At 42.3% G+C, this 11685-nt stretch overlaps 1 protein-coding gene across 1 annotated transcript; it reads right to left on the reverse strand.

Moving 5' to 3' along the window:
* Window positions 1–8681: 8681 nt before the first annotated feature.
* Window positions 8682–11034, reverse strand: SCG2 (secretogranin II). The gene has a single exon (XM_010568278.1). It carries the CDS (start codon window positions 11022–11024, stop codon window positions 9141–9143), a length of 1884 nt encoding a protein of 627 aa, XP_010566580.1. The 5' UTR covers window positions 11025–11034; the 3' UTR covers window positions 8682–9140.
* Between the last annotated feature and the right edge of the window lie 651 nt (window positions 11035–11685).

Here is an 11685-nt window from a genome sequence, read left to right on the forward strand (position 1 = left end):
GTTTCCCCCAGACACCTCCATCAGTCTGCGGCATGGCCAGGCTGCCAGTTATCATTTGTCTTCTCTGTGGCAGGTGGTGGTAGCCAAGTGATAGGGGTGGGAGGCCTCCCCAGCCACATTCATCACCTGGCTTTGGAGAACACTTCGGTCAGCATCCAGTATTAAGTTAAAAATGTAAATATTGCCTTTAGCAGGGTTATTGAAATAAATCTGAAATGAAATCTGATTTTCTGGCAGTCTACTTGTAGATCAGGAGGATGGGAAAAGGTGTTTGAGCATAATATTGATTGTATTGATTGCACTTTAGAATTTTCTTGGAAGGTTGTTGTCAAAATATTGTTTCTCAGGGGCTTGACCTGCCTGCCACAATTTATCTTAGCACATTTTTGATGCCCAAACTACTTAACATCCCCCCTGTTCTCATCTCTGTGCTTGAACAGAGTTTTGTATTTTCAGAGTTGATACTTCAGCCGGTTTGGGAGGCAGGCGGGGAGGGCTAAGGGTGATCTATAAATAGCATCTTAGTTTGGAGCCAAGAGATTTGGAGTCTGATGTGGCCATCTATGCGTGAAGCAGCGATCAGCTCCACAGAGGGCATCTTACACTAACCTTAAAGGAACTTCATGGCCAAAGCAACACTGAAGAAAATCCAGCTTGCTCTGTGCCTCCTCATGCAAAGTGTTTTTTTAAACTACGTATTAAACTATAAGTTTTAGCTATACATTTGTTGGTGTGTCTCAAAGTATTTACACTGGTGTCCCTGATTTTCCCCAAACTAGGGAGGTGGGGCTGCAAAGGTGGCATTGAACGTTGGTCTGTCCGTGGTGGAGGCTGGCTTTCCAATTCCTGCCCCCACATCTTCTCTGGGCTGCAGATGAGCTTCAGCTTAAATCTGACCTTATTATGTGGAACATCACCAAATTTACTGGCATGGAAACAAATAACGCTATACAGTACAGAATTATGTGAAGTTGTTCAATTCATCTGCATTGTGTCAGATTTGTAAGACTGATGTAAAAGGTGTTGCCAAATTGGGAAGTGGCCAGTAGCTTTGAACTCTTGCATAGGATCAGCAAAGCACAACGTGCTGATTAAAAGGAGCAGAGGAGGAACAGCATAAAACTAAAACAAAGTCAGTATTTCTGTAATACAAAAGACATTATAAAGTTTGTGGATTTGATAAATTTCCTTTCAAAATTTTTTTTAATTGTTCATAGCTGTAACTTTTTCAACAGTAATTTTTTTTCTAGAACAAAAATATCCATGAGCTCTTCCCAGCAGTTAAAGATCCTCTGGATGAAGCAACTCCTTAGTTGTAAGGGGGAGGCTCAGGAGTGCAGAGGACAGAATGTCGTGGCATTAAAGTGGCCACTGTGCCCCAGCCATCCCTAAAGGTTTGTGTGACTGGTGGCACCAGCTTCAGGCCATGCACTCCAGTGAGGAGAGGGACAGGGGGGCTGGTGGTTTTTAAAGAGAAATTAGAAAGCCAAAAATATGTGTAAACAAAGTTCAACCTGACTATTGCTTCTAGGAAAGAGAAGTCCAGGGCCATGGGTGAGACTAAAGGAGTTGTGAGTTTGTACAGTAACAACATTACTGTTGTCTAAATTAAATGGTGGAATAGGATGGTGGTTGCAGACTTCTTACATACAGAATAAAATTTTCAGTTGGTTTTTTTTTCCCCTCTTAGTCTCCTTCAGCGTGCTAGTCACTAGCACAAAGTTTCTACCTTGTTGCACTCATGTTTGTAAGAAGAAAATCAATTGATTGTATGTTGGATCTGAGTAAATTTAACCTTGCAGAAAATGGTTTTCCTGTCAGATTACTTTTGCATGCCAAACTTACTTGCAGGGATTTAACATATCTCCCCTTGACGTACCACATGAATGACAAGCAGGGAACATTGGGGTTATCCCCTTTAATGATTTATCTTTATTTTTATCTTTTCTGTGTCTGTACATAGTGTTCCTGGCCTGGCTCTTACGTACTTGATACCGGAGTACAAGTACTGGTAGTGTCTAAGTAAGTGGTTTGTTGCTCTGCTATGACATTTATTAGCAGGTGGCAAAACACATAGCCACGGTAGAAAGTGTGTTCCTTGCAGAAATTACATGTTGCATCTCATCCAAACAGTCTGACACTTTTTAGGTCAAAGAGAAGAGAGATAAGTCGGGATGGGAGGTTTCTTTTTGCATTTAGGGGCAACAGATTTACAATGTGAATCTAAATGGAATCTAAAATTTGAGCTGGAAAAAAGATGCACTTAAAGGAAGTATGGTTTTGGAAAGAGTTTTAGCAGACAATAAAAAATGACTCTGTGTTTCACCTAGAAATCTCAACAGACAGGCGCAGTGTGTCTCCTCTTCTGTGTGTTGGCATAAGCTTAGGGCAGCTGGAAAATAACCCCAAAAGGCTTTACCAAGGTGACCCTGAGCAAAGTTCTGGCAGGGTGGGTCCCATCATCTCCAGTTGATGAGATGCCCCAGTGGTGGTGACAGCAGCAAGCAGAGTAGTAGAACAGCCCTGATGTGGGTCACCCACTTGAAAAATACATGCTCAGATTTGCATAAATGCTTAGTTCTCATTTAAGCATTTAAACAGTGTGGTACAAAATGCACCCCACAGCTACACTAGAAGAGATTTACTCCAACTTAGGCATGAAGGCAAACAAATCCAGTGGACTCAGGCTTGGTGCCATAATCAGGGAGCCACAAAGGTGGTAGAAAGCTCATTATTTCTTTTAGAGCCTGTCCTGGATCCTGGTCATCCGACCCAGAGCACTTGGCCGATTTGTGGCTTTCCCACCGAGTCACCCCGTGAGAGGCTGGCTTTTCTGCCAGGATAAAGCCAGGGGCTCTATTTTTAGGCAGACGCCAGGAAGGTTTTTGGGAAGCATATCACGGAGCAGCAATTGTAGGAGCTGGGGAGTTGCCAAACAACCATTTTCTAGCTCTCCTCCCCCAGGCGCGACCACCTGCATGGCTCATTGTCTGCAGGTTTTTGTCTTAGCAGGGGAAGGCAGAGCTCTCTGCATTGGACCGCTAGTCATTACAGAGCAGATCTGCTGAATGGCTGTGGTGAATTTAAAAGAATTGTACTATAGCTATTCACCAATGTACATTACATTTGGAATTGGAGGTCGCTTTTCTTTCTTTGCAAGGGGAAAACATTGTAAGTGAACCCGTAATTTTGAGTACGCTAATTCCAAGACATTTGCAGATACTGAGTGGTTTCCTGGAATAACAGCCTCTCTCAAGAGGAACGTCAAATGCATTTAATCAGCCACCTTTAGAGCTCTGCAACATCTGCAAATGAATTATTAACGATCTCAAATGTTTTCAAGTGATCCAAAAGTCAGGAATAACGTGGCTTTTCAGATAATCAGCTCTGATTCAGGGCTTCTCCTTTCCACTTTATGCACTAGAGGCTCCGCACCTGCCTGCTGCTGCTAACTGGAGCTCCTTGCAGCTCGGATAAACCTCTCTGGAGATGCTTGGGTAGCTGAACAAAGGCAAAGTGCAGCTGGCATCCAGCTGTGTCTGTATAGATTTATGCATCGTGTAGTAAATAGCCACTGATCGGTGTTGTGCATCTTGGGGGGATGCACCTCGTAAGGGATGCTCCACGGACTGCAGTTCCCACATGGCAGTCATCACTGCACATGACTCTTGTCCACAGAAGTTCTCCACTGCCACGATGCTACGTTTGACCTGACGTAATAGAAGATTGGTCTGGGTAAGGTTTGCCTTGAGAAGCAGATTTGAGTCGTGAGTCTTCTCATTAGCTAGCAACAGCAAGACTGGCAGACTAAAGCTGTGAAGCAAAGCACGGCTCAGGATGCCCAGGTTCCAGCCTTGGCTTGCCCTTTGCCATGTTAAGAAAATCACAGATGGCTTATGTCGCTTCACCTGCAAAACAGGGTATTTTGTAAAGTGCTTTGAGAAATACTAACGACTGTCATATATGCGGCTCAAACCCCTTCCACTGCAATGTGGAAATACCCCTTTACAAAAAAAATAATTGCAACAATCTAATTTCTTCAGATGAGGTAATGTGGTTGTATTAATTTTTGAATCAACAAATGTTCTCATTTAAGAGTCTCAACTGACAAAATAATGGAGCCATCAAGATGCAGATGTAAATAAAACACTTGCAGTAGCATGTGAATTAATGAAAAAACAAAAAGGTATTAACTCTTATGGTATATGTACAAAGAAGGACTGCCTCAGGTCTTGAGGAAGTTGCTCAGCAGCTTGTTATATTCAGACCAAATGCAGAATTTCTGTTCAATCTGCTTGTTGGGGAGGACCTTAAATATGAGGACACAATGAAGCTTACTGCAGGTTTTAAGAGAAAGATGCGAGCAGAAACATTTTTCTTTGCTGGGCAAAAGCCACTGATAAACAGAGAGTAAAAACCAGCTGTATCTGGGATGCTGTCAAATCGCAGCACAAAAGAGGAATTAAAAATCTACTCGTTACTGTGCCTGAGTAAAAATTGCAGGGTGGTCACTTTATTGTGTATATAATTATAATAATAAGATTGGTAGTGTACCTAATATGGATTATGTATTCTGTGTGCATTATTAACAACATGACTGTTTGTCCCACTACACTCATAAGGAAAATATAAAACACAAATGAAAGCAGAAGTGGCTGTGGCTATTAAAACCGATTAAGCACTCTCTGCAGCCTCTCTGCAGGGGGCCCCTCTGGAGTGGTTTAATGGAGGAGATCTCATGTTATGATGCACATTTTGATAATGCTGTCTTGCATATTCAGGTATAACTATCTGCTCTTCTGCAGGAGCTTTGGTTACATAGCAAGAGGCAGCCATGGCTACCAAGAGGGTGCTGCCTATTTAATATTTGCTCCTTTCATTTAATTTCAAAGTGGAGTTAGAGATTCATTTCTTAGAAATAAACTACTTCACAGGGAGATTAGCTGTCTGCTTTCTGTGGCTAGAAGAGCAAAAGGTACTGATGTAACTTTTTAGCTTGAAATCAACTTGAAACTTCTATGTAGTTCTGTTATGCAATGTGCAATTCTGTTATTTCAAGCTCAACATTGCTCTTCTTTATGAAGCTGAGCTACAAACAACAAAGTCCCTAATGGCTTGCACACCCTGTGAGATGATGGTCTTCTAAAAAAGTGATGTAGTTACTCATGCCAAGGTTTGGATTTTCCAAAGCTTATTTCTTCTTCTACATGGTCTCTGAAAATATATGTCCTTTTATGCATAGGTTTGTACCTCCGGTTCCTTAGATCCAAAATCGTTCTGGTATCCATTGACCTCTCCTTGAATAAGAGCCTGGGGCAGCATTTATGCCAAATAATAGCTCCCCTGGTCAGCTCAGGAGCCTGGGTAGCCCAGGGGAAGGGAGTGCTACGGGCTGTGGTAAGAGGGGAATGAAACTAAGAAACTTAAAACTACCACCAGTCATGCTTGACCATGTTTCTTTTGTGCAGCATCTCTTCTAGGTCCTCCGCACACCTTGTAAATCAGATATATTGTTGCCTGGTATGTGCTCAAGGAGTAATGGCTGAAACAGGGACCTGTGAACCTCTGTCCCCTCACTGGAATCATTCTTTTGAAAAGAATGAGATCAGCTGAAGAAGCAGGAATAATAATAGCCCACTACTTTAATGTACCTGCTGTAAAACATCATTGTTTTGACGCAGTCAACCTTTTACATTGACTTTATAAAGCCCGAACCCCTTAAAACCATAAACCCCACTGCCTGCTGGTTTTGTTTTCCACTTGAAGAGAACATTGAATACACTCTGAGCCAAGTTCCTTAGGAAGACCCTCAGGTCTGGGCACCTTCAGTGGCATTAGGGGAACTGCAGTGCCGCAAGTATCAGCTCAAGGGGAACAGGCACATCATGGCGCAGCGCAAAGACCAGCGGCAGGGCTGGCTGGGCTGTGGCAGAGGCCGCCCGAACACAATTTTAGGACAAAGCAGAAGCGAAGGTTGGCACTTCAAGCATTTTCATCTTCGTTTCCTCAGCGCTGCGATGCGCTGCTGGGTGCCATAGCAACGTGTTGCCCTGCATCGCAGGGGCGAGGGTGATGCTCCTCCGAGCCTGTGGCTCGGCAGCTGCTGGGGGGGGGGGGGGGGGGGAGGGAAAAGCTCCTTTTTAAAGCACCCTTGTATGTCACCATTGAAAGAAAGGAGGGCAGCTAAAGGGAAAAAAATGCCATTTTAATTTTTCACTGTGAAAAAAAGATAAACTCATATCTATTTTAGCCACGAGGACAAAACCAGCAACATGCACTGTACCATGGCTGGGTGGTAGCACCAGTGGTGCAAGGCGTTAGCTTTGATGTGTGACTCTGGTATTTGCCCAGAGCTGGGGGCAGAGGCTACACCTACACACATGTGCTTTAAGGTTTCTGCTACAAAAAGAAAACACATTCAGAACCACCTTGATATCCTGCTCATACTTTGAGCTCTCTGAGGCAGGAGAAATGTGCTGTTTCAGGGTCTGTGCAAGAGGCAGGGAGAAGACTGTCATCTTCGGCGAGCTTTGCCCAAGCCCTGCTGACAATATTTTTAATTATTTAGTCTGCTATCGCGATGGTGTTTGTTAAGTGCGCTGAACAGCATGTTTGCAACCACGGCACATTTTCATCAAAGCTGTGAGTGCCTGAGGCCCTGCACAACCTCCGGCTGCTTGGCAGCCCCACGCTGCAGCACGCAGGTTGCAGCCACGTCCGGGAGATGAGATCCCCATGCCTGGGAGGCTGCAGGAGCACAAGTCCTTCTGTGTCATCATCACAGAGCCCTCGGTCCCTCGCTGAGCTCAGCCATGGGACAGCAGCCTGCTCCCGAGGAGCCGTTGTCCCTGGATGGCAGCAGAGTCTGAGCAGCCATCCTTTCCAAAAAAACCCCTTCTTCTGGGAGAGATATTCTGCAGAGATTGACAAACCATTCCTCACCTGGTGCATGCGATGAAGTGGTGGGAAAAATGCCCTTACTACGCCCAGGAGAGCCAGCCGCGTGCTGAGTCCCCTCCCAGCATCTGTCACCTGCGGCACAGTGCCTGCGCCAGCCAAGCATCTCAGGCCTTCACACAACCTTGTGCTTCTCTGGCTGCCCATTATATCCTTTTATGAAAATATTTATGTGAGTTAATTCTTTTCTCCCCTAAGAAAAGAAAAAAAAAAGGCATTTAACTACAGCCCTGGAAAAAAGTGTCTAGCAAGTTGGCTATGGAGTTAGGCTTTGGCTCTGTGCGTGTATGTGAATAAGGGCACTAAGTAAAGTCTCCTGTTAAAATATGATCTTGGAAGGCAAATATAAAATTGTGAAACTTGTTCACTGAAACCAGCAAACATTCATTTAAGTCTGAGTACTCTTGCTTTTATTACTCTTCCCCACTTTTACATATTACGTATTTAAGTATTAAATGTTACTGATTTGACCGAAAGAAAATTTTCTGGACTATGAGGATTGCAGGAGCAGTATTAGGACCAGGGAGAATAATAGTATTAGGAATCAAGGTGATAAAAAAACTTATTTGTTTAAAGCACAATTTTGTTTTGAATAAAATACAATGATTCCAAGTTCCCAGTGTCACAAGCAAGTGCATCTTGAACGGCAACAGGTTTGTCCTTTAGGGTACAGAACTGAATTTAACTGTGGTATTTTTTCAATTTTATGTTTAATATTTTGACTCATCCAAGTAACAGGGAACTGAAGGATTTTGCTGTGGCCCAAAGCAAGAGCTCTGACTGAACTGTCGTCTGCGATGATTGCTCAGGGTAATGGTGACACTGACGATGAAGTCTTATTTCTGCACCCTTTGTACTTTGCTTCATCAGACATTGCCTCACCAAAAATCATCCCCACCCCACTTAGCAGAGATGAGCTGCTGAAGAATACCACAAGGAAAACCACTTTAAAACTATAATCCTGGAAATGCTTATGCCTGAGCTGTCCTAGTGAAAACCATGTCTGACTCACAGAGTTACACAAGCACATCTCCTTCCGTGAAAGAGCCGGAGCTTTTCCAGAACATCCACTGCACGTCTTAACAGGAGCTCAAGAGACATTTCAAGTGTCCAGGTAATCTACTGAATAATAAAGGCTCTGCGTATACTTATGTATACACGTAACAGCCATTTCATGACATGGGAAATAATATTTTTATTAGACAAAAACGTGATGTTACCTACAGGGTGAGTTCTCTGCTTGCCTTGCCTTGGAGCCTGCCTCATTCTTCGTGGTAGCCATTGTGAGAGAGGGCGAGGAACCCATCTGCAGGGCTTCCCCTCTACTTCATCGGAGCTTCCCAGAGCTGCTGCTACTCACACACAAAGGTTCAATTTTGTATTTTTTTAGAACTTCATCATAGAATCTGTCTTAGCTGGACAGAACATTTATCTTCCTCCCGCTGCCAGGAGATACGTAACCATTAATTAAGCGGGGCCCGGTTTTCACTATAGGTAATGCATTTACTGCCCCGGTTGACTTCAGCAAGCTCTTCAGGTACGCACTGCTCTTAAAGATAATGCCAGTCAGTGATCTTATAGCCAGCAAAACCAGCAGTATATGCTACCAACTTACTCTACGGTAAAATGACAGACTGCAGAAGAGTTGTCCGTAGAAGTAAAAATGTATGTTTCCGTTTCAAATTAGTATGACTTTATCAACTGCCACAAAGAAACACAGTCTCTTGTCCAGAAATAATTTATTCATCAACAATAAAACACTGAATAGAAAAAACCTTGTAAATAAAACTATATATATAATGCTTTATTTTTTTATTTGATACTCCACAAAAACCACTACAGACAGTAACAAAATAATCCAATTAATCTTAAAAATTTCAAATTATAATTGTCACTCTTCATTTATCATGTTTTATTAACAATGCGAAGGTCATTTGTTTACATATTATAGTTTTACTTGATTTCATTAAATTGTTTCTTAAAACACTCGAAGCAATTTGTTGTTTGCCCCATAATTTATAACATATATATCAATAAACAATATAACAGCTCTGAGAAAGATATGCAGACTGTTCAATGGTAAGTAGTCTACCATAGGTTGTTTAGTGGGAGAGTGGGAATAAATCACAACTGAATTGGGAGAGAAGTCAACACATTGAAGAGAAATAATATTTGGGGAACAACTACATATTTTCCATTGCCCGTTTAGTAATGTGATCTCTTTCAAGCTCTGATTTCTCCTGTTTTAGATACTCTAGCACCTTTGCTAGCATATCCTCATCCAGATACTGCCTGTTCTGCGTGTCGTCGGTTTCCCCGGCCATGGAAAGCCTTTTGCTGAGCGAAGCCAACTTCGCGGCCTCCTGTGGCCCCAGCCGGCTCAGGTGCTCTCTGATGGCCTGCTCCAGCCGGTCGTCCTCCTGCAGGTCGCTCTCAGAAGCTGGAAGTGGGACTCGTTTCATCTGGTTCATATTGATTACTTCAGGATATTTTGCCAACACCTTTGCCAAGTAATCGGCCAGCTCTTCGTCCTTCTCGTTCAGTTTCTCATACTCCATTTGTCGCCTTTCCAAATCATTCATCCAGGCAGCTTTAGGAAGTGGGTGTCCTTTCAATCTTCTGGGAATGTAAGACAGTCTCGGCAAATCATTTTCTTGATTAAGACGATTTAGTAAGTAGGAGGGATTCTGATTAGCTAAGTTGTCAGTTCCCAGAAGACTGACAATATCTTCAATATTGAGGTCTTCAGGTAGATTTTCTGGAATAACATTAAGAGGCTGCTTCATGTACCCATTTTTAGAGTTTACATTATTTTTAAATATATCGCTCTGTCCTAGATTGGTTTCAACGATGGCGTCGAGGTCTTCTGGGAATTCTACTTCTGGCTCAGCTTCCAACCTTTCACTCTGAAGCTGCTTTTTTTCTCCAGCTTTCAACATGTCTATTAAATCCTCAGGAGGAATTTGTAAATTCCTTGAGATTTCTATCAGCTGAGCTATAGACTGAGGATCGAGTTGCTTATCCAAAAATGTGGGTGCTCTTTTTTCCTCAAGTTCTCCTCCAGTCCTTAATTTCCTATTCCCAGCACCGCCAATCAGCCTCTTCAGGTAATAATTCATTAGCTTTGAAACATCCTCTGACATTTGATCTTTATTGTCTCTTCTTATTTCATCCTCAAGTAAGCCGAGTTTCCCTGATCTTTTCATTTCGTCATCAATCTCCTCTTCATGTTTATCGATTTCCTCTTTGCTATCTTTTATCTCTTCCTGGGTTTGACTTTCCACTTTTTCCTCTATGGGATTCCAATCTTCTCCTCCAACTACATCTTCATAGGCAATGTTATTCACTTTATATACATCATCTTCATCATCTGTATACAATTTCTGGTCCTCATCCAGCCTTTCTTTCTTGTGGTTATTAGCTCCTGCCATCTTCCCCAACTCCTGAAACACAGACTCCAACGTAGCAAGGCTTTGGGGTGTGTATTGCTCTTCCACTATTTCATTAGTACGCTTGAAAGGACTGTCTCTTGAACTGTCTTCATAGTGCCCAAGTGGCATTTTGAGATATTTTTGCCACCTCTCAGGCCACTTGTAAGCCTCATAATCATCAGCTACTCCAGCTGCAAAGTTGTTATCTGGACTCAGACCAAAAGGTTTATTCTCCTTTGGGCCAGCTTTTGACTCTTTCTCAGCTTGCCGCAAGGCTTCCAGCATTACCTTAACCCATTGGGACTCATCTTCAGGCAAAGAATCCCTTACATTATCTGGTAGGTGAACCTGATCTTTGCTTTCTTTCTGTTGCAGGAGATACGGGACACTTTGATAAGAGTTGTAATCAGGGCTGCTTTCTCCCTTGTTAGTTTGCTTGCGAAGATCTTCTATGTATTCCAAAGCTTTGATCATATCGGGATTTGGGAACCTTTGTAAGTTTTTCATTACATAGTCTGGATCTTTCTGAAGCAGCTGATGCTGCTGGAAGGAAGCTGCATCAACCCAACAGATTAGGACAAAGAAAAAGGTGAGAGTGCAGGCTGCTCCAAGCTGGAAGGTTTTAGTTTCTGCCATATTTAAAGTATTTCCTTGAAATAAAGAAGAAGAAGAAAAAAGAAGCTGTTAACATATGGAGACAGACTTAGGAAACTGAGAAATAAAATAGAGCTTGTTATTTTAAACTGGAACTCATAATGAAGAATACCACCAGTACTACACATACTTTTTATAGTTATATAAAGCTAATATAACTCGTACATGGAAGCCATATATTGTGGTGGAAATCTGAGATTTTTCTGAATCTTTCCTATGATTCCTCAGTTTACTGGGAACTATTGGTTTCCTATGCTAGAAATTTCTTATCTCTATGCTCACTGTACATCAGTTTTCCAACAACGGCAGCACCAAAGTATAAAATACAAAGCTGTATAGCTGGTGAAATGCCCATAGAGGAATCTCAATGTCATTTTGATTATGAAAAGGAAGGCTTCAAATGGTAAAATCAGTATATCCATATATTTAAACGCCGCTCAAAATATTAATATTAAAACTACATACGGAATTCTTTTTTGAGATTGTTCCATAGGGCATCTAATTTCATGCCAGGGTCATACTGCTGAATGGTGCTAGACTGCAATAAAATTAATATAATGAAGTGGAGAACATGGCATATAAAATGACTTGGAAGTTTATTTCTGTCATTACTGTTAGTGTTATTACTTCCTTTTTTGCTCTT

Source organism: Haliaeetus leucocephalus, unplaced genomic scaffold, assembly GCF_000737465.1.
Source record: "Haliaeetus leucocephalus isolate CR32 unplaced genomic scaffold, Haliaeetus_leucocephalus-4.0 Scaffold240, whole genome shotgun sequence".
In the NCBI taxonomy this organism is placed as follows: Eukaryota; Metazoa; Chordata; class Aves; order Accipitriformes; family Accipitridae; genus Haliaeetus; species Haliaeetus leucocephalus.